This window comes from Micropterus salmoides, unplaced genomic scaffold (genome assembly GCF_014851395.1).
Source record: "Micropterus salmoides isolate LMB-PRFRI ecotype aquatic unplaced genomic scaffold, ASM1485139v1 Ms_hic_scaffold_20, whole genome shotgun sequence".
Classification (NCBI taxonomy): Eukaryota; Metazoa; Chordata; class Actinopteri; order Centrarchiformes; family Centrarchidae; genus Micropterus; species Micropterus salmoides.
In genome coordinates, this window is record NW_024041151.1 from 20,854,965 (window position 1) to 20,876,760 (window position 21,796).

General features: G+C 39.9%; 1 protein-coding gene across 5 annotated transcripts in view; it reads left to right on the forward strand.

Annotated features, from left to right (window-relative positions):
• The first annotated feature begins 9,733 nt into the window (after window positions 1-9,733).
• The window catches only part of LOC119914774 (ankyrin-1-like), a 100,278-nt gene continuing 88,215 nt past the window's right edge, over window positions 9,734-21,796 (forward strand). For 3 of the 5 annotated variants that reach the window (XM_038734274.1, XM_038734276.1, XM_038734277.1), the window contains exon 1: window positions 9,735-10,531. In XM_038734274.1, the coding sequence (XP_038590202.1) occupies window positions 10,406-10,531 (126 nt within the window). In that variant the 5' untranslated portion in view covers window positions 9,735-10,405. Of the gene's footprint in view, window positions 10,532-21,796 lie in introns of all 5 variants that reach the window. The other 2 variants (XM_038734273.1, XM_038734275.1) reach the window with 1 other exon arrangement.

The following is a 21,796-nucleotide window of genomic DNA, read 5'->3' on the forward strand; positions in this document are numbered from 1 at the left end:
TGTATATCCCATCACATTCCATCATGCCCTGACCCTTCCCATCACATTATGTCATGTCCCATTATGTCATGTCAAGTCGCATCATGCTGCAGCGTGACATAAACTGATGATTACAGCTGCAATAAAGAAAGGCACTTGCTTTGTCATACTTTGGGCCGAAGAGCGTCAGACATCTACATCTCAGCTTTACCTCCTAATCTATGGAACAAGGTATTTGCCGTTGCAGTTTGCAAAACCACTGCAAAGCAAACACATTTACTGTAATGTAACTCTTGTTAAAAAAAAAAAAAAAAAGGCATAGTCGATGAGCATTGATCGGGGAGCAACGCGAGTCTTGTCCACAAGTGCTTTTGAGCTGCTCTCTCAGTGTCTGCCAGGTAATGCAAGCCTCAGAGGTCATTGAGTTTCCCGGCAGGGTGGGGGGGCAGCAAGGGGCTGCAGCTCCACAGTGAAAAGAGACAAAATAATCTGGTGCTGGATTAAGTGGTGATTTTTAAGAGTTAATCAACACCTTTTAATGTGCCTCAAATCTTTTCTCACAAACTAACAACAGAAACTTGGATGCTTCTGGAAAGTGTACACATGGAGAAATCCAATAACTGTGTTTAAAAGCAGATAAATATGCAAGCTGAAATATCATCAGCTGCTCACTGAAAGGGCTTTGACAATGAAAAAGGAGCCATGTAGATGCAATGCAGAATTGCCCGGTGTGCTAGTCTCCTCATCAGCAATTCAGATGGAAAGAGAGAAAGTTTGCATTATTCTTCTCCTTGACAGGAAGCTGGTCTGCAGTATTGTGGCATCTTGGCTTCCACAGGGGTGACTCTGAGATAGTTTTTGGGTGTCTGCCAAGTTCTTTTCACCCCCAGGCACTTTGATTCTCTCAGAGTGGGTCTAGTGTGCCCAGCTCTAATGATCAATGGTTCCTAATGGAGGAGCGGTCATGCCCAGCATAAGATTTAAAAAGGACACAGAGATTCGTGATTCGCTTTTTTCTGAACCCATTTTCTTTGTGGCAGCATCAATCAATTGTGCCAGTCACATTTTATGATTCATTCAAATGTGCAGGAGTCACCCCAAGAATATGTTGCAAAGGTTTTCAAACTCTTTAAAAAGTTGAAATGTCACTCTCAATTCTGTGTGCTAAATATGAAGTTATAGCCAGGAGACATTTAGCTTAGCATAGCACAAATATGAGAAAATGGGGGAAACCTTCCATCCAAACATAAAAAAAAATCTGCCTCCAAGCTCTCCCAAAGCTTAATAATTAACATGTTATAACCAAGCGACAACCTCCAGGTGTGAAAAGTAAGCTGATGCGGAAGTGCCTTAAACCCTTTTCTTTTTCAATAGCCAGCAGAGGGCGACTCCACTCTTTGCAAAAAGAAGTCAGAATGCATTATGAATAATGGTACTATGACCCTACTTCTCACTTGATTTCTTACCTCAACACTTTCCCAATGAGTTTATGATCTCAATCGCTTGTCTGGTGTCAAAAAACCAAGATGGCGACGACCAAAATGCCAAACGTGAGGCTTCAAAACCGCAGTACACAAACCAATGGGTGACACCACGGTGACTACAGTGAGGAAAATAAGTATTTGAACACCCTGCTATTTTGCAAGTTCTCCCACTTAGAAATCATGGAGGGGTCTGAAATTGTCATCGTAGGTGCATGTCCACTGTGAGAGACAATCTAAAAAAAAAATCCAGAAATCACAATGTATGATTTTTAAACTATTTATTTGTATGATACAGCTGCAAATAAGTATTTGAACACCTGAGAAAATCAATGTTAATATTTGGTACAGTAGCCTTTGTTTGCAATTACAGAGGTCAAACGTTTCCTGTAGTTTTTCTCCAGGTTTGCACACACTGCAGGAGGGATTTTGGCCCACTCCTCCACACAGATCTTCTCTAGATCAGTCAGGTTTCTGGGCTGTCGCTGAGAAACACGGAGTTTGAGCTCCCTCCAAAGATTCTCTATTGGGTTTAGGTCTGGAGACTGGCTAGGCCACGCCAGAACCTTGATATGCTTCTTACAGAGCCGCTCCTTGGTTATCCTGGCTGTGTGCTTCGGGTCATTGTCATGTTGGAAGACCCGGCCTCGACCCATCTTCAATGCTCTAACTGAGGGAAGGTTGTTCCCCAAAATCTCGCAATACATGTCTCCGGTCATCCTCTCCTTAATACAGTGCAGTCGCCCTGTCCCATGTGCAGAAAAACACCCCCAAAGCATGATGCTACCACCCCATGCTTCACAGTAGGGATGGTGCTCATCATTCTTCTTCCTCCAAACACGGTTAGTGGAATTATGACCAAAAAGTTCTATTTTGGTCTCATCTGACCACATGACTTTCTCCCATGACTCCTCTGGATCATCCAAATGGTCATTGGCAAACTGAAGACGGGCCTTGACATGTGCTGGTTTAAGCAGGGGAACCTTCCGTGTCATGTGTGATTTCAAACCATGACGTCTTAGTGTATTACCAACAGTAACCTTGGAAACGGTGGTCCCAGCTCTTTTCAGGTCATTGACCAGCTCCTCCCGTGTAGTTCTGGGCTGATTTCTCACCTTTCTTAGGATCATTGAGACCCCACGAGGTGAGATCTTGCACGGAGCCCCAGTCCGAGGGAGATTGACAGTCATGTTTAGCTTCTTCCATTTTCTAATGATTGCTCCAACAGTGGACCTTTTTTCACCAAGCTGCTTGGCAATTTCCCCGTAGCCCTTTCCAGCCTTGTGGAGGTGTACAATTTTGTCTCTAGTGTCTTTGGACAGCTCTTTGGTCTTGGCCATGTTAGTAGTTGGATTCTTACTGATTGTATGGGGTGGACAGGTGTCTTTATGCAGCTAATGACCTCAAACAGGTGCATCTAATTTAGCATAATAAATGCAGTGGAGGTGGACATTTTGAAGGCAGACTAACAGGTCTTTGAGAGTCAGAATTCTAGCTGATAGACAGGTGTTCAAATATTTATTTGCAGCTGTATCATACAAATAAATGGTTAAAAAATCATACATTGTGATTTCTGGATTTTCTTTTTTAGATTATGTCTCTCACAGTGGACATGCACCTACGATGACAATTTCAGACCCCTCCATGATTTCTAAGTGGGAGAACTTGCAAAATAACAGGGTGTTCAAATACTTATTTTCCTCACTGTATGTCCATGTCTTTTATACAGTCTATGGTTTAACTCACTTGTTTAATCTGTACAAAACCACAGTGGTTTGTGGTTTTACAGAGGGTTATATGGCAGACTATTACAGTGTCTCAAACACTGCTGTTGTACTGGAAATGACTATTGCAAGACTTGACCGCTTAAATTTTATTTTAAATGGATCAAATTTAACATACTTCTACGTTGCTTGTTCCTCCCCTTTGGCTATGTAGCTAAGATGGCAACCGTTGGGGGTGAGAAGTGTCTAGCATTCCACACTGTATTTTCTGACTGTTATGAGTGCACCATCCCGAGTACTCATAGTGTACTGCATTTTGCCTTACTTCTCAGTGTGAACGCACATACGCACTCAAAATAGTGAGTGTAAGTATGGAAGAGCACAAATTGAGACACATCTTACATCTTGGCCAGCCACAGTGACTTCCAGGAGTCTGGTGAGGACTAAACTAGCAAGTCACTGTGCCTAGAAAAAAAGAGGACAAATACACAAATTGTCATTTTTTCCCACTTCAAGTCTCCAGGCATCCAGGCTAAGCTTTGCTAAACGTCTCCTGGCTATAGCCTCATATTTAATGAACAGACATAAGAGTGGTATTGATCTACTTATATAACTATGCAAGAAAGAAAAAAAAGCTTTTTGCTCAAAATGGGCAACCATTCTTAAAACAAACAAAAAAAAACACTTTTCATTTGTGTTAAATCTTTCAGTGCTTCTATATAAGCACTTGAAAATGCAGTAGTATCAGATGTTTCAAGAAGACTGCTGACAGCACTGCATGTTAACACAATGGGTTTACATCACCCCTCCATTTCAACATAATTTGAACATCATATCACAAAATCTAAAAAAATGTGTATTCTTTTTTTTTTAATTTGTCTATTCTTTCATTTAGCCACGATTAACAGTGGTAGTTAATAGATATCAAAATGAAAAACACATTTTCCCGGTGTCCTATGGTGCAGTCCCTAAACTGCTGAGCAAACCCAATGGGTTGTTTGTTTATCTGCATTGGTGTCCTCACATAGCCATATGTTAATCCATACCCTGCTGAGTGTTATACTGTGCTGAGGCTGAGGCTGCCTAATTGGATGTTATATTACACAAAGGTCACAACTTAACTAACTAACACAACATAAACACCCACACAGCCCAGAAAAAAAGAACAAGAGACAGAAAAGGCAAGACAGAAACAGTTATTTCTTCTTATCATCTCATAGTTTGCTTACATGTTGGTACTGACAGCATTTTGTAGCAGATATTTCAGAGTGTGTGCTCCTTTATCTACTAAATGCTTTCTCCCCAACATCCTGTGAGGCAGATGACTATGTTGAAACTTTGCTGACACCTACAGTTTAAAGTGTGTAAGTGTTTGTGGAGCTGTATGTCAGTACTGGTACTACAGCAGTGATCGTTGCTGTAGTCACGGCATTAGTAGTTATGGTAGTAGCAGAAGCAGCAAAAAAAAAGTAGAGAAACATCCTTATATGAAACATTACCAGCAAAAACTTTATGTTGATATTTGTTCTATGAATCTCCATATATTGCACTTTCATCTACAGCATGTAAGGGATAATCTGTCATCTTAATATAACACACATTTACATACACACAGAACTAGATGAACTGTGGTAAAAGAGCTTTCCACTACCACTCTTACGTCAAAAGGCCTTTGGCTTTTGAGTTTATCACTTACAAAAGAACACATTTAAATGATCTGATGTGCTGGAAGATGTAGATGATGGTCTATTCCAAGAACAGCATGTACAACATCACGTCAAGGTGAAGAGAAAGACATGTCCTTTGTTGCAGCACTCACAATCCCTGTTCTTATTTCATAGGTGGACTTTAGATTGGACACAACAGCACTGGCAGAGTCCCAGGATCCTTTTTTGCTGAGGGAAGTGCAAGTCATCGTCAAGGGCAAAGACAGAGTCTGCTTTGGAGCTAGGCCAGATGTCATGTGACACGACTAGAAAGACACTAGGAAAACAGTAGGACATTTCAGGAATATAAAACAAACATACCAATAACACACATTAATACGTGTGCAACAACAGCAATAATAAATCGTATATACAACGAACATAATCTAACCACATAAATATAAACTAGATTCCAATTAAGAAAAAAGACACTGAATAAAGTGAAATCCCCACTTTATCTAGACACATATTTGACATTTTCTGTTTAGATACAATCAATCAGAAAACTTTTGTTAATCCAGAGAATTTAAATTTAGAAGTAATTACAAATATCACAATCATAATTAGAGTAGCCCTAAAACAAGAAATCTGCCACAAACACTTTCATATATGCCTGCACACAGGCCTGAGCTGCATGTGAGCTGATACATAATCGTTGCATTGTGACATCAAATGTACTTGCATGCGTACCAACATGCAGCCGTCTCTTACTCTGACACATTTTTAAAGACTGATATTAATCAAGCAAAACAGGGAGGGAATGTCCTCCCAACAATTACATTAATGAAACCACAAACCACAAAATGTTCAAAAAGTAATGCTTCTATCAAAGGGGATACAGAAAAATGCACATTAGTAGCAACAACAACTAGCTACCACCTGATGGGGCTATAACACAGTGGAAATGAGAAGGTCAAAGATGTTACACTGCAGTTTGGGTGTTTAAATAGCAGGGATGTACTTGTAAATCTCAGCACTGTAGAATCATGAATCACCATCCAGGGGGAAACAGTTTAATCAGGAATGTAGAGCGTGACATGCTGGCAATACATTTTGCATTTCGATGCTACACCATATGTCGAATGATGAACTATGACTTCACTGTACCAACTAAAAATAGAGAGATTACACGTCATTCACACTGCACTACTGCTCGGTTTATTTTAGAGTTCATTTTTACAGTCCTTTCTGTTAGGTGTTAAATTGTTTAGTCATAGTCATGCAACATCATTGGGAATCCTCTCCAGCAAGCTCCATTTTCCCAAAGTACTCAAAATTGGCAGTGCTGTTATCTTTTTTGCTTATAAAATATGTAACGCCCTGCCCAAAGACATTAGAGTGGTTGACACAGCTGAGATTTTTTAAAAGTACAAAGATAATGCTTTTGACAAAATCTTCCTGTTCCCAGCAGTCAGAACAATTTCATTATTGTTTAGTGGTTGTTATGGAGTACAGTACTGATGTGGTTATATTGTTAAGATGAACCTAATTACATCTAGATGAATTCCAAGATGAGTCTGAAGTCCTGTTCAACACTAAGCTAAACAATAATAAATCCCAAAGGCCTACAGCTATTTCTAAATACAAAACTCATGATGGCATTTCTTAAGGAGGAATAAAAATACTGTAAATCTATTTATTCATGGCTTAAAAGTAAGGAGAATTATATTTGTTTCAGCAATTAAGTCTCTTAAAGTAGTTACATTTTAATCTGAAATTCTAAGTTCATTCACATGGCTTAGCTTCTGTACCAGAACTTCATCAAACCTTCTAAAAACAGGTTTAACTAGTTTATGTGGCTTTGTTCAATTTTCTCTGCCTACACTTTGTGTCATTATGAAGTCATTGAGTTCATATCACTACACAACCCCTTCGCATCGCAGACAATGAACATTTTTGCTGCTTCACCATTTTCCATATTTAGCACGCCACAGTTTGGTGGAATCAGATCTGATACAGCACCAGTATCGTCACTGTTTTCAGCAACAGATAGATCCCAGCGCCATCTGCTCCAACTTCTCATTTATTGTCTGTTTTTTTAATTGTATGTGAGGTAGCCACTGAAATATTCTTCACTGCTGTCAGCAGATTTATAGGGCCCTGCTGTTATTAATGAGGAAATTGAACACATGCAAATTAAAACCTTAATTTCCAAGATATTTATTTATTTTAGATGTATTGATATAAATTATCTTTGTGCCACATAATTTTGTGCAGCACATCCAGTATGTGTGACTGTAGTGGGCTGATATTGTCATGGTTGAGCCTTTAGAGTACAGCCTGAAACCACATCTTCACAGGTTTGGCGCCAGTGGGTATCTATTGAATACCAGACAATTTTGGCATGAAATTAACCTAAAATAAAGCATAATAACAGGTCTATGTGTATGCTCAAAGATTATGGTAAGAAAGTTGTGAAATAACATATTTGCATTGCCCATCCATTATTTTATGGTGATGTCATAAAATGTGAGCTTAAAACGTTTTAGTCAACAAGCTACCTAGAAAATAGCAAAAAGTATCACTAATGTACACTTTATTACTAAGGTTACATACCAAATCAATTAAGTACTGACTTTCACACTGTTAGCTAACCTTAGCCTAAAAACATAAGCGTATGTCTACTTATAACTTAGCTAGCCCATGTTTGTGCCTCTCACGTTAGCTTTAAAACAATGGAGATGATAAACGTCAATGCTAGCTAGGTAGCTAGCAGTTAGCTTAGGTTGCTAACTGGCAAGCTAGCTTTACCCTTGCAAGCTGAATGGTAACTTCGTTTGTTAGTTCCTTAGTTGCACATACAGGACATTAGGAGTCTGCATTGCAGCGCAAGCTAAGGTTAGCTAACGTTAGGTGCACATGCTAACTGCCAGCAATCTAGCATTTCTGAGCTGCATTATAGCCAATATGTAGCCCTTTTAAGCCCCTGATAATGTCCCACTCATGTACAGCCATAACATAATGTAGTCCAAAGATAGTGGTAGCTAAACACTGTGAAGAAAACATAAACTAAAAATTGATTTTGATGATTTGAACATGCTAGAACAATAACTTAACAGGTGATTTGCATGCAACCTTAAAGTACAGAGTGACCGAAATTGTGGGTTATAGACACTATCTTTAACAATAACATGCCTATTAATAAGAGCATCCAATAATTATTTTTTTTTACTACTGGAAAATAAGGAGCATACCAATTTTTCTGAAAATTATTCTCAACCCTGGGTACTTGTCATATTTTCATAATTAGACAGTGTGTTGATACACTATCCTCTCCTTGCAAAAGGTGAGTTATTGTGGCAGCACAAAGTCATCCATACACTGGACTGATCCTTTCATTTTGGTTTATTAATTCTGATAGATAAATTGTGCCTGCAAAAGATCATTTGACACATTACTGAATAAAGCTCCATCAGACCATCAATCTTGGGAACAGAAACTCTGCCTATTTAGTCTCTATGATGTGCACGAAATCTTGACATGCATCGCTGTAATATTAATTTCTATGTGGAATTTGGAATTAATGGTCTGGTTATAGTGACAGCTATTTTACAAGACCATTCTGGTCCTCAGGTAAATCTATAGTGCAGTAGAGGCTATGGGATTAATTTGTTTATTCCCTCTACCTTAATAGAGCCATTTGCATCAGGTACGAGAAAACACAAAGCTGGCACTCAAATGAAAGCATAGTGAAACATTTAACCCATAAACTAAAATTAAGGATAACAGTAATTGGCAAAGTAAAAATGTCCTCAGAAATACTGTCACTGTCGAGAGAATATCCAATTTTGAATATCCACATATGATATAGCCACTGTATTGATTTTCATGTTATGCCTTTTGGTTTGCCTTGCAATAATGGAATTGGTCTGCTGTTAGTCAGTAAGTTAATCAGATGATGTCTATGAATATAAAATGTATGTATTCCTAGTCTTGTCACATGGTCTCTTTGTTGAAGGATGTGCTGCATGTTACATTGCAACATCATTCTGCAGAAAGATGATGTTGCAGGGGTGGGAGGGGGGAATAAATGAGGTAGCGGGAGAGAGTGAGTTTGATGTCGATGCAGCTTCTCTCCGAAGCTAAAAAGTGGGCTACAGAGAGCAAAATACATCATGTGGCAGTATGTGTACAATGACATCTAAGGTACACTATTTGTATACTAATTGCCTGATTGGTATAATTAATGTTTCAGTATGTGAGGATATTGACATTTCAGCTGTCAGTGAAAAATAAAACCATTTTAAGTTATAACATTTAAACTGAAACTATCAGGACAACATGTAGTCTTCATTAAAGTAAGTAACGGACATGGAAATTTACATTCACAATGGTGTCTTGTGTTTGACAAATGATGTAAGAGACTAATTGAAATTATTATTAAAAGTTGTAGGTGTTACAGAGATTGGTGTCATGGACATCAAAAGATAGACCGAACACCATCTTGCTACTGAATTGCAGCATCAAACAGTCATACATGCCCACCTGATATGATGGAAAGAGGGACAGTGGTGGAATGAAAGGGGAGGGGAGAAGGAGTACATGCAGTTTTTATGAAGCATTCATGTTGTTGATGTTTTTCTGCCTGTCTGCTTCTGACACTAAAATGTGAGGGAAGCTGGCTGGTGTAGATTTTAATGTTTGGCACCATGTTTCCTGCCGCCATAACGTCAACCTTTGGTTGTCAAAAAGTCACCAAGCTGAATCTTGCCACATTAGAACAAACACTCCAATACTGTGTATTAGGTAAAAGGTGATGTCCATTCCTATTTTACAAGCTTCCATCTCTCTCTCTACTGTTTTCTCTCCATTTGTTCCTAGGAGGGAGGTGCCATGGAAAAGCCATGGACAGAGAGAAGAGAGACGTGAGAAGAAAATAATTTGAGGCATTCCACGGCTTTGGCAACATCATCTTTTGTACCTCACTTATGCAAGACGCAACAACAGCTGCTGTGAAAAAAAGGCGTCTTGCAGAGGAGAAACCTGGAGAAAGAGACAGAGCAGCGGGAAGAAGGGGGACATTTGACAGATAAAAAGAGGGAGCTCTGCAGCAGGATCCCCACCGTGCTGAATACAGGACTGCGTGACTGGTCTGTGCAAGCAGAGGGAGGAGAGAGGAGAGAAGGGAAGAAGGTAGGAGAGAAAGAAGGGGGATGGGAGGCAATTCAGCGCAGTACAAGCAGACTGGATGAGTAGCAGCCGCGGCACAGGCAGCAGCATCAGCACCACTAGCTGTAGCATCTTTCTTTGTGGCTGCTGGAGCCTGTCTTGTGGCTGCTGTAGCATCAATATCATCCACATACGCGCAAATATCTGGACACAGATATTTGTCCCACTGCTTGCCTTATACACACACATGTCGTGGTGGCCACCAGAAAAGAGGTAGTAAGTGCCAGGGCTCGGGGGACAGAGGGACACAGGAAGAGGAAACAGGGACAACTGGTGGTAGCACAAACGAGAGGAGGGCTGGAGCAACGTTGACTGTAGGAGCAGCAGCAGCAGTAGCAGCGGCACCATGGCACAAGCCGCCAAGCAGCTCCGCAAGACCAAGGACCTTGCGGAGGCTGCCGCCCAAGAGCAGAGGGAGAAGGAGGAGGAAAAGATAAAAAAGAGGAATCGATCCAGGGACCGCAGGCGCAAGGTATGGCTTGCTGTCTCATGAGACAGGGGAGGTGACGGTGTTTCTTACATCCATCTTTCCCTCCTCTACCTGCCGTTCTCTCTCTCTCTCTCTCTAGCAGTCTCTCTTTCACTGCATGTATTGTGTAAGATTAGTGAGGATGCAATTACACACGTATAATTACACAGTTGGTCTTGCGGCCTCAGCTGGTGCTTGCGTGCGTGCATGCGTGCGTGTGTGCGTGTGCGTGTGTATCAACCTGTCACGCACATATGCTCTGGTACAGGTTGTCTTTGCTCGGTCAGATATTTATGGGTAAGAAAAAGGAGGCTGATGATGATTTTTATGCCTGTAGAGGTGTAACCAATCTAGGCTGTTGGTTGAATAACAGGCAGTGGCATTTGTTTCTTTCACATGAGAAGCTTTTTGTGGGATTTAAGTCTTACATGGGTGCAGCTCATTCATATTAATGCAGTGCAAGTTGAGTGTACTGCCCATACATATCTTATTATGCGTACAATCCCATCACCATTAACATGCTCTGCATGTTCTCTTCTTTCCCACGAAGCTGTGTTGTTCTTAGATTTGTGGTCTTCCCCCATATTACGTATGTTTTCCATTGGGGGAGATGTAAAATGGAGGGGGAAGATGGAGGTACACTCTAATAATAGATTTAATTTGAACCCATCTGAATATCTTTTTGGGGGCATGTTTGTGCTACATATTGGTCAATAGAGAAATCTATACCACTAATTATATATTAGATTATTTTCTGCTAGTAGTATGTGTAGGAAATTAATATGTAAATGTGTTGTCACTAACTAGGCCCACATGATATCAGCTTGTAGGCATGAGAGCTCTCACTCACCCTTCCATCACGCTTCTCCCCTGTACTCTCTCACTCTGGCTGTGCCTGTAGGTGCAGATTTTATTGGGGTTGTGCTGCCTTGCACTCACACTTGCCAGCCCTGAAATGATTTATGAAGATACATATTCTACTGTGAAATGTACTTGGATGGATTAACAAAACTTTTACAAATTTTATCCTTGAGTGTAATTTGTAGCATTATGCCCTGAACAGGGGGCTCAGTGTTCAACGCATTGGCAGCTCTCGGTTGTTTCTTTGTTCCTCCTGCAATATTTCTGTGTGCACACATTGATGTGGAGTTGGTGGCAACAAAGGATGGACAGGTCTTTTTATATTCACTCGGTGAGGGGTGTGTGTGTGTGTGTGTGTGTGTGTGAGAGAGAGAGAAACAAAATTAGGGTTTTTCAGAAATACAGAAACACAAAGGAAAATAGAATAGAATAAATGGAATCTGCAGAGTGAGCTGGGGTGCTCATGGAGTCCAACCTTTTCTTTCTTAGTTATTTAATATCTTAAAATATAAAACAGATTGTTTGTCGTGACCACAAAGCATTAGGGTTTGCGAAGGGTTGCCGAGGCCATATAGGTATAGCTTTAAGCAGTATGTTCAACTTGTTCAACTAATTTTTGTCTAAGGACCTGGAAAACCATAGTGCTGAAAATGTGCCGCTGTAGTGAGTTTTTTTTCCCCAAAGTAACATGGTACTGCTTGTGTTGGCTGTATATTTGTAGCCAAATAGGCCCCCTGTAATAACCTTGATGTACCGTCCTTAAATATTCTTGAATTTTTAATATTCTGGGTGAAATGATACGATTTAAGAGGGTCCAGTCAAGTAAATTACATGTGTCAATTTACTTTTAATGTACACATGTAATATGTTTTACACTTTCTGTGAAAATAATCCAATTAATCTTTTTTCCTTACATTACAGACACCTTATTTTAAAAACCTGACGTTGTCACATGTGTATCCTCCTTGCGCTAAATTCATGAAGTCCGATCCAATTTGATGTTGTATGTGGTTCTTGTATCACGTAACATGAAGACTTCACAGACTGTCTTCAGGTAGGTCTCCCACTGTAACACTTGTCTTTGTAAAGAGAGAAAATGACCTAACCTGCCTGTCAGCTCGCACTGGACTATTTCAGTGGCTTTACCCAAAGTCGTTATAGACAAGTCATGCCACTCAGCCGCCATCTTGGCAATGCCTCCAGGCAGCTGTTTCGGACTAACAAGACCAGGGTCCTATCTGAATGAATGGGGAGAGAGCCAGAACTGCACTTTCACTGGTCACGGGACATAAAAACTACATGACTAGAATCAGCAGTAAAATCAGATAAAAATCGCTGAAAAAGTTTGATGAATTTGCCCCAAAATAAGGTTTAAAAAACCTTTTTCCCGACCAGTTGTACTTCTACTAAGCATGCGTCACCTCTTCCGCGCATGCGCAGTAGAAGTAAAACAGACCCTTACGTCAGTGGAACCACACGATTGGCTGAAATATGATTCCCGCTTTGGCTGTTTTTTTGGCTCACGATTGGCTTTCTAGCGGGAGGGGTGGGATAACCACCATGTTTGCCGTTATGGGCTTTACCCATAGAGTTGTATTGAGGATGTGATGGAGTGGCATGTCTCCTCTAAAATGTCTCTGATTTACCATAATGGCTTGAATACGTGTGCATTCGAAATTTAGGTGCGGCTAGCTTAATCGCCTTCTCAGAAATGAGTGACACAAACACTCAAAGCGGGTCAGACCATTTGTTGCCTTTTCTAAGAAGTCAGCCACAGATTGAGTGGATGTGCTAGGAGACAATTCAGCAGAACAGTGTCTGCAAACGGCAATTTTTACGTCTTTCTCAGACACCTTAAAATGCTTCCACACTGGCAACATGTCAACGTAATTGTTCGGTAAAATTTGTTCAGTCTTTTGACGTATTAGGCCGAACACCGAAAGTGCTTTTTCTTTTGCTATTTTCGGCCGATTAATTTCGGTGACCGAACATTTGGTGTATCCCTATAACTAAGAGCTTGATGTTGGTAATTTAAAGGTTTGAGGCAGTAAAATCAACGTTGTTAAGGTTGTGGAAATTGTTACTACAGGTGTGGTGTGAACACTGAACACACTGAGGTGAGAACTGACAGATATAAAAAAAAGCAGAAATCAATACCTGTCTCAACCAAGACACTCAGGCATGGTGGTGGTGGGTCACACCAGGGTACCATAGTATTGCAATGTTTTGCATGACAATATTATATCAATACATGGACTATACGTATCAATCTCGTATCTTCTTCAAAACAATTAATAATATTGCAACCACAAAAATTTTGTTTTTGGTACTAAAATAAGAAAGTTATTGTACTTTGGGAACATGATTTATAGTTGTTAACAAGGTAATAAATCTCAAATATGTTATCACAATACTCAGCATATCGCATAATTTTTAAAATCGCAATAATATCATATTGTAACATGAGTATCATATTGTGAGGCCCATGGTGATTCCCACCCCTACAGGTAACCATACAAGATTGAAGTTAAGGCAGTTCAGAAAATCTCCACTCATACCTAATGATAACATAAATTACTTAGTTAACACTAAATTACACTAAAGTGAATATTGTGAACGTTGACATTACCTTATAACGAAGTATGGGCATAGTAAAGATTTACCATATAATTTTGAGATATGGTCTTCACAAATAACCAAACCCAATCTAATATGTAAATGATGGATTATAGCTATAGACATCTTCACATTAAACCCTTTGTAAATCTCTGTTTGGCAGGTTTGGATTCACAAGATTTTTGCAATAATGTTAGCCAAATATTAGACAGTATATAGTAGACAGAAACAGACACATTTGGTTATTTTGTCTATAACAGTTTCTCAGTTGACAACTTATATATGTTTATATTGCTATTGTTAGCTACACAAGTTAGTTATTTAGTTAAAGCCGAAGTAATCAAATATGAAAAGGGAGTACCTTTTACCTAGCTTGTCCAGAGTCCAGAGCCACCATCATAACAGGCACCTTCTGAACAACAGGTTATAAATGTTGTGTGTGTCTGTTTTCTTGTTTTTTTTTCTGAACAGGTATCAGCAGAAACATTTTTCTTTTATCAGGGAGCAGCATAATACACTAGCAAGTGTCCCTGTGGAGCAGGGGTTCTTAACCTTTCTGGCAGTCCAACCCCTTTTTGAAGTTGAAAATATTTCGCAAAAAAAAAAAATTCAATTCGTGTCCGATGTCATTCGTGTTATTTTCCCATTGTCCAATCTAATGAATGAAGAGACGAGCCCGCAGTTGTGCTGACGGAAGTTTACAGTTGCTTAGATTATCTGGAGACTGCAACAAACTGGCCCTGACTCATCCTAAAATACGCCTTAAACCATCATTAAGCAGGGATGTGATTTTTCCGGAATAATCTGGAATTCCAGATTTTCCGACCTGAAAATGAGATGCACATGAATCATGCAGATCTGTAATAAAAAAAAAAGAAGGTGGGGGGAGGTACAGGAACTGGCCTAGTGAAATGGAAAGGATCTAGGTTGACGTGTGTAAAGTTTTCTTCCTTTCTAAGTTCGTTAACGCTCAGCTGCCAATTCCACACCTGCGTGTGTACCACAGGCGCTCTCGCGCATCAGTGGTACGTAACGTGTTGGGCAGTAATAGGTCTACTGCAAAATTACTTTTCCCAGTAAAGAGTAATGTAACGGATTACCATTTCCAAAACAGTTGTATTATTACAGTTACTAATCCAAGTAAGGCTGCGCTGCTGAACGCACTATCCCGACGTGAATGCGCGACCGCGCTGCAGCTCAGCAGCCCCGGACCTTATGTTGTTAAAGTCAGCTGTTAGCCAAGAAGCTAAAGGACAACTGGAGAACAGGAAGAGAGGTATTTTCGACAGCTGTAAGTAACGTCATTGCCATTACTGTGTCACAGTCTAAGATGCAAAGAACATTGTCTTCCGTTGTAAACTTTGTGCGACCAGCAAAAAGTTTTCAACCGCGAACAGTTCTACAGTTCTACTTAGGCTAATTGAAGCATCAGCTAAAGCAACACAGCAACGTGAAACTCGTGAACTTGTGAAACTAATCACCCAGTAGTAGTGTAGCTAATATTACTTTTTTAAGGAGTAGGTCTATCCTATGCCAAGTAACTAGTAGGTAATATTATTTCTGAGTAACTTGCCCAACACTGAGTTGACAATAAGGATCAGATAAATTGGGAATGTCTAATGTTTACTTTGACTTTGTTGTCTACTGATCACTCATGTAGCCACTTAGTACGCTTTGCTGTGTGAATGGTTGCTTTTTAAGACGTCCTTATATTAAGGTTTTTGGCACGTTATTAATTAATTTCTTGTGATTGGTTGTGACAAGGTTTAGGCAATATAAGGCCTTTTCACACGGGTCGCTCCGCGCTGCTCATCAACAGGCAAACAAGCGCTCCGCGAGGTAACCATGGCAACGACTTCTGTGTGACTGGCGCGATCCCGTGAAACTGTCGCAGTCGTCTCACGCACACACGCCCGCTGCTAGAGTTTCAAAGTGTCAAACTTTTTCCTACAGTTTCCAACAGATAGAGGCTGATCAGCTGTTTGAAGTGTTTCTTTAACAGTCAGGCCACCAGGTCTTAAACAGGCAACAACCTTTGCTGCTGTCTCTTATTCATTAAAAATCATCTATTAACTGAACTAATTTGAAAGTTAGTAGTTACATTATTTAGTTATAGACTCAATTATTTCATGTTGCACATTTAGCTGTTGACCTTTGGTAAAAATGAATACAAAATAATAATTATTATAGAGAGGTTGCGATGGCGCAGTGGATTAGACCCTTGTCTTTGATTCCCACTGCAACACATCCATTAAATAACTTATTGTCATGGGTCCTGCTTTACCTAGCATGTTAGAGCCGCCGCCAGTTTAATCAGGGTGTCGGGTGGTCTCAGTATATTTTCCTGCTTTTTTGCCCTTTGCCAATCACATGCCTGATTAAGACGAAGCCCCTGGACCAGCTGGTGGTAGGCTACTACCAAGCGGTAACCTCCGGCTCTCACTTCCGATACCAATGCGGAAGTATCTGAAACTGCAATTCATCGAGTGGCCACTTGAGGCTGGCTGCAGAAGGGAGTCAATCTCCATTGACCCCCATGTTAAAAAGCCCAACTTTACAGCAGAATAAAACATGTTTACAGCCTGGTTGAAAAAATGGTTTTAGTGCATATCACTAAGTTTGCCCTTCGTGACAGCTGTGAGGGGGGTGAATTTTTTTACAACTCACCTGTTTAAGTTATATTAAGCCTTAAAGTTCTGCATTATTAGGGGCGTGGCCGCTTTGATTGACAGGCGCCATTAGCCGCTGCCACTGTTGGCACTCGGTCCGCCGTCTGTTAGCCTCACTCAGCTACACGGAGCTCTGAGGCTCAGCCTGTCGGAGCCTTTAGGACATTTCTACATGCAGACACCGGATGAATAATGGCAGGCTGTGCAGTTCATTGGAGAGAGAACCTCCAGGAAATCCGTGTTCTACTTGGTGAGTGAAATTCCTGTGTTTTATTTATGTGTTAACATTTAACAGGTATCGCTGTCGGCATATAGCTTGTTAGCTTAACGTTAGCTCGTTACGCTAATTAGCCATTAGTGTAAGCAACGTTAAGTAAGTTAGTGTGTTCTAACCGCAGCTTTTAATCAGTCAAAGACAAGTCAGCAAGAAGGGAGAAGCCAAAATGCATTAGATTAACTTTAGTGTTAGACATTAGGGTGATAATGCTTTGAAGAAAAGGCTTCTGTGTGAAGTTGTAAGTAAAGGCTCAGCTCTCAGTTAGCTGCCGTTATGTTTACGGTAACTTTTACTGACGGGCGATGTGAGATTTAGCTACGTCCTGTAACGGAATCACTGTTCAGTTAGATACTAGTCAAATACTATTATAAGTGGCTGTACCTGATCCCGATGGACACGAAGGGTTTAAAGGCAGAGAGCCAAGGGGGGAGCAGCTGCGGAGTTCTGCCTGAACGTTACTGTTTAAAAACGATAACGTTATACTATTCTTTGTGGGGTTCGTCAGTGGGGATGATTGATTCGAAGTACATATTAAAGGAAGTTTAGTCATCAGTAAGTTATTAGACTTAGTAGATGTAGCATTCCTTGAGATTCAGCAAACAATCTGAGGTGATAACGGTGTTTGATCAGCGACGTTTCTGATAAGGAGCTTAAGAGGTGGATGCATAATTCGGCAGAACAGCTGTTGTAGGCTACCTGCAGAGATGTGCATCCACCTTTTTTGTCAGCATATAATGTGCATTATGCCTGCAGACAGGTAGCTGGGCTGTAACTAGGGCGATGGTTTAGTTAAGGCAAGAAATTAGGTGTGTGTGAGCCGCCTCTGAGTTTGTTTGGTGGGTTAGAATTTGCCAAAAAAGGTAGTACAGTTCAATAGGAAAGATAAGATCCTTATAATAAACGTTCAATAAGATCTGACTTGAGTAGTTATTGTTGCACAGTGTCCAGCAGAAAACCGTATATTGCACATATTAGGAAACAGTGTATTTCACATTGCCAGACATCACATGCCAGAGAGGTTTTCATGCTGAGGCGATCTCAGAGTTCAGCAGCTTTATGGCTCTTTGGAAGAAGCTGCTCAACTGTCTACCCATTGTTGTCTTTACAGGTGCCAGAGGAGCTGATTGCAGAACCCTCCAGATGTGATTAGCCGTGTCCAGCTCTACAGGAGAGAACAGTTCCAGCTTCCAGCTCTTCAGCTCCTGCTTTTCTTTTTACTCACAACACCTGAACACTACTGACATGAAATTATGACACTGGGTTCTTATCAACAGATTCTATCATTATAATAACTCAACACATTTCAAGTCATACAAAACTACTTTTACATTTGTAGCCTTTTAATATTGATGTTTTCGTGAATGCAAGACAAGAGTTTAATTTATTAAACTACTTTGTTATAAAGTGTATCAGACTAATTATACATAATAAAATCATTCTTCATTCATCATCAGTTTCATATTTTAATTTTAAATAGTCTGATCTAAACTTATTATAGTTAACAGCTGTAAATGAAAATATTAAGATGTTATTTATAGGCTAACATTTTGCATATATGTTAGTAGAAAGTAAAAAATTAAAGGTTAATGTTGTATACTGTTTTATTTTGACATTTCTTTAAGAGACAAATGTGAGATTGACTGAGAAGTTACTCTGTAGTGAAAAACAAAGAATTATCTGCACATTGAATAGTTTTGAAGCCCTGTAGGAGGTGTCATTTATTGCGACCTCTGAGAAGCTCTTGTGTGGTTTACATTGTATAGACTCACCTATTTACTACATGTGCATTCGGTCAGCTCTGAGACCTCAGTTTGCAAGGTCACAATAAAAACCACCTAGTGGGATTCATAATTACTTTGTGCAGATCATTCTTTGTGTATGTGTTTAAACTAGACTTATATCAGAGCAGCAAACAAGGCACTCTTCACAAACTTCAGGCTCTGTTATACAGTATATGGGTACTGGGTGTATGGCTCCTTATTTATCTTAAAGTATAAAGTAAAAATACTCTTGCACACACAGAAATACACTATATAATTACTTTTCAACATTTCATGTGAAACATGTTGGGAGTATTTTCACTTTTTAACTTATACTAGACTGATGTTCTTAAGCAAGAATTCAGCTTTAATGTTTCATGTTTTATCTGTGGTATACGATTTGCCTTTCAGTAAGTAGTAAAGACAGGGAGTGCTAATATATATAGAATTTATTACAAGTGAACCATAAACCATATATATTTTTAAATGGATCTATGATACAAATATGGACAATATTTAAAACTCAAAGTAAACAGAAGGAGAGAACGCCTTTCCACGTCAGTCCACCCCATCAGCACAATGAGGACTCCAGGTCTCTGCAGCTCTCTGGCACCAGGTGGGACATCTGATCCACAGTGTGACTCTGGGAGGAAAATGTGTAATAAATTCTTCAGGTGATAAAAAATATAAAGTAAATACAGATGATTCTTTAATAAATAGAATATTGTGGTGAAGTTAATTTTGTAATGTAATTTAATTCAAAAAGTGAATCTTTGATATATTCTAGATTCATTACACAAAGCGAAGCATTTCAAACCCTTTTTGCTTTCATCTTGATGATTAGGGTTTACAGCTCATGGAAATAAAAACTCCACTATCTCAAAATGTATAAACATTTTAGAATAAAAATACATTTCTGTATTATAAATTATACAGAAATAACTGGAGAAGTGCGCTCTAATCCGCTAATTAACTCTCAGTCTGGTTCTGGTGCTCACAATGAACTTTTCCCCAGTATTCAAATTTTTTGAGATGGTCCTCAGAGATGCCTCAGTGTTTTAATGTTGACAGCACTATTATGTCACTTAAGTGGGAGAAAATGGAACAAGGGAGACTCTTTAAATGTTTTTGTGTTGTCCTTTTAAATTTTATATCAGCTGTCAAATGTCCAGTAGCCAAGACTAGCAACGTTATTTTAGACTCAAAGTTTAAGCTTTGAGTAGCAGATGTGGAGGCATCAGAACCTCAACAAGAATCTTGTGACAAATATAAAAAGTACCTTTCTCTCTCAAGTGTCCTATTCCAGACAATAATCCCACACAGCCCTGCCGACAGCAGCAGTGTTACTCAATATAGCTGTGTGGGGAATTAATTAACGTGATAGCAGCCATGGCTAACGTTTTACAAGATATACAGCTTCCATCATGTAACTGAGGACTCTACTGCTAGCTTATTACATTTATTACAAGTAACATACTGAGGTGACATCCAAATAAACGACTCGTAACCGCTCGTAACCAACGGTATGTAAATTGATTTGCTTGAAATTGTTTGTTTGAGCTGTAACGTTAAGTAAACTTAAGGTAATTAATAACTGATTCATAGTTAACGTCATCGTTAAGTTAACTGTTGACGTTGGTCTCAACAAAATCTAACTTTAGTGTTGCAAAATGACGTTAACGTTACCACATTTAAAACCTTGTGAAGTATAATGTCAATAACAGATATGTGAGTTATTTTAATAGTTTCCAGTGTCTTACCTTGACTGTTGCTGGTAATGTTGGTAAACTGGTAACAACCAGCCACAGGTTCCATCCTCCACTGTACAGCACCGCAGAGTAGCATGTAGCATTTGCTCCTTAGCATGGGCTAACTCGGTCATGTTGAGCTAGGCAGGAGTGGTTTCAGCAACATGTCACCTCAGCTCCACCTACGACCCGCCTCTTTGCCCATTTTTGGTTATCCGGGAGTGACGCGCGGTGACATGTTGCCAAGATGGCGCCGGCCAGCTCCGCCAATTTTGAGCTTCAAAACGGCTCTTCAGAAACCAATGGGTGACGTCACGGATGCTACGTCCATTTTTATATACAGTCTATGGCTACTACCAGCAGTGTCTCCCCTTTCTGAGGGTCTCATGTGCACACACGGATCTCAGTTTCCCTGTCTTCTGCGTGTTTGTACACTTCACACACTCAAAACAATGCCAGAGCAGGCGCCCTCCGTTTGGCAGCGCTTTGCTTTTTTCTAAATTCAACCAAAAAAGCCATTGCTGTGCGCCTCGCGTTTTCGAACCTACAAAGCGCTTTGTGTCTGATCGGGGCCTGAATCTTCTTTGTCGTTTTATAGCGGTTGGCATTACCACCACCTGCTGGATTAAACAGTGCAAAATATTTACAGTGTCCACCCAAAGTGATTCCATTCACAGCTATAATCCGTCTACTTATTTGTTTTCTATTTTTGTGTCTATAGCAGCATTCTCGCGACCCCCAGGGGTGTCCGACCCCCAGGTTAAGAACCACTGCTGTAGAGTGAGGTGATGTGGTGACTACATTGTGATTTTAAGAAAGTTTCTAAGACTGACATCTTCCCAAATAATAATAAAAATAATAATCTTTATTTGTAGAGCACTTTTCAAAAAGAAGTTACAAAGTGCTTTAACAAGTGTAAAGACAATAATACCCAAAAAACAATACAAGATAAAGAAAAGAAAAGACTAAAATACACGTTTAAGATAAATATAAAATTAGTAAAATAGAATAAAAGGGATAAAATAAAATAAAAGTCAAATAAGATCGGGAAAGGCTCTCCTATAAAAGTATGTTTTAAGAAGGGACTTAAGAGTTCACTGACTAAAAAAAAAATTTTAAAAAATAAAAAAGAGTTCACTGACTCAGCTGACCCCGATTTCCTCGGGCAGGCTGTTCCAGAGCCTCGGGGCCCTGACAGCAAACGCTCTGTCCCCTTTAGTTTTCAGTCGAGACTCTGGAACAGACAACAGACCTCTGCCCGAGGATTTCAAGGTATGTGCTGGTGTGTATGGGACTAAAAGTTCAGAAATATAACAAGGCGAGAGGCCATGAAGAGC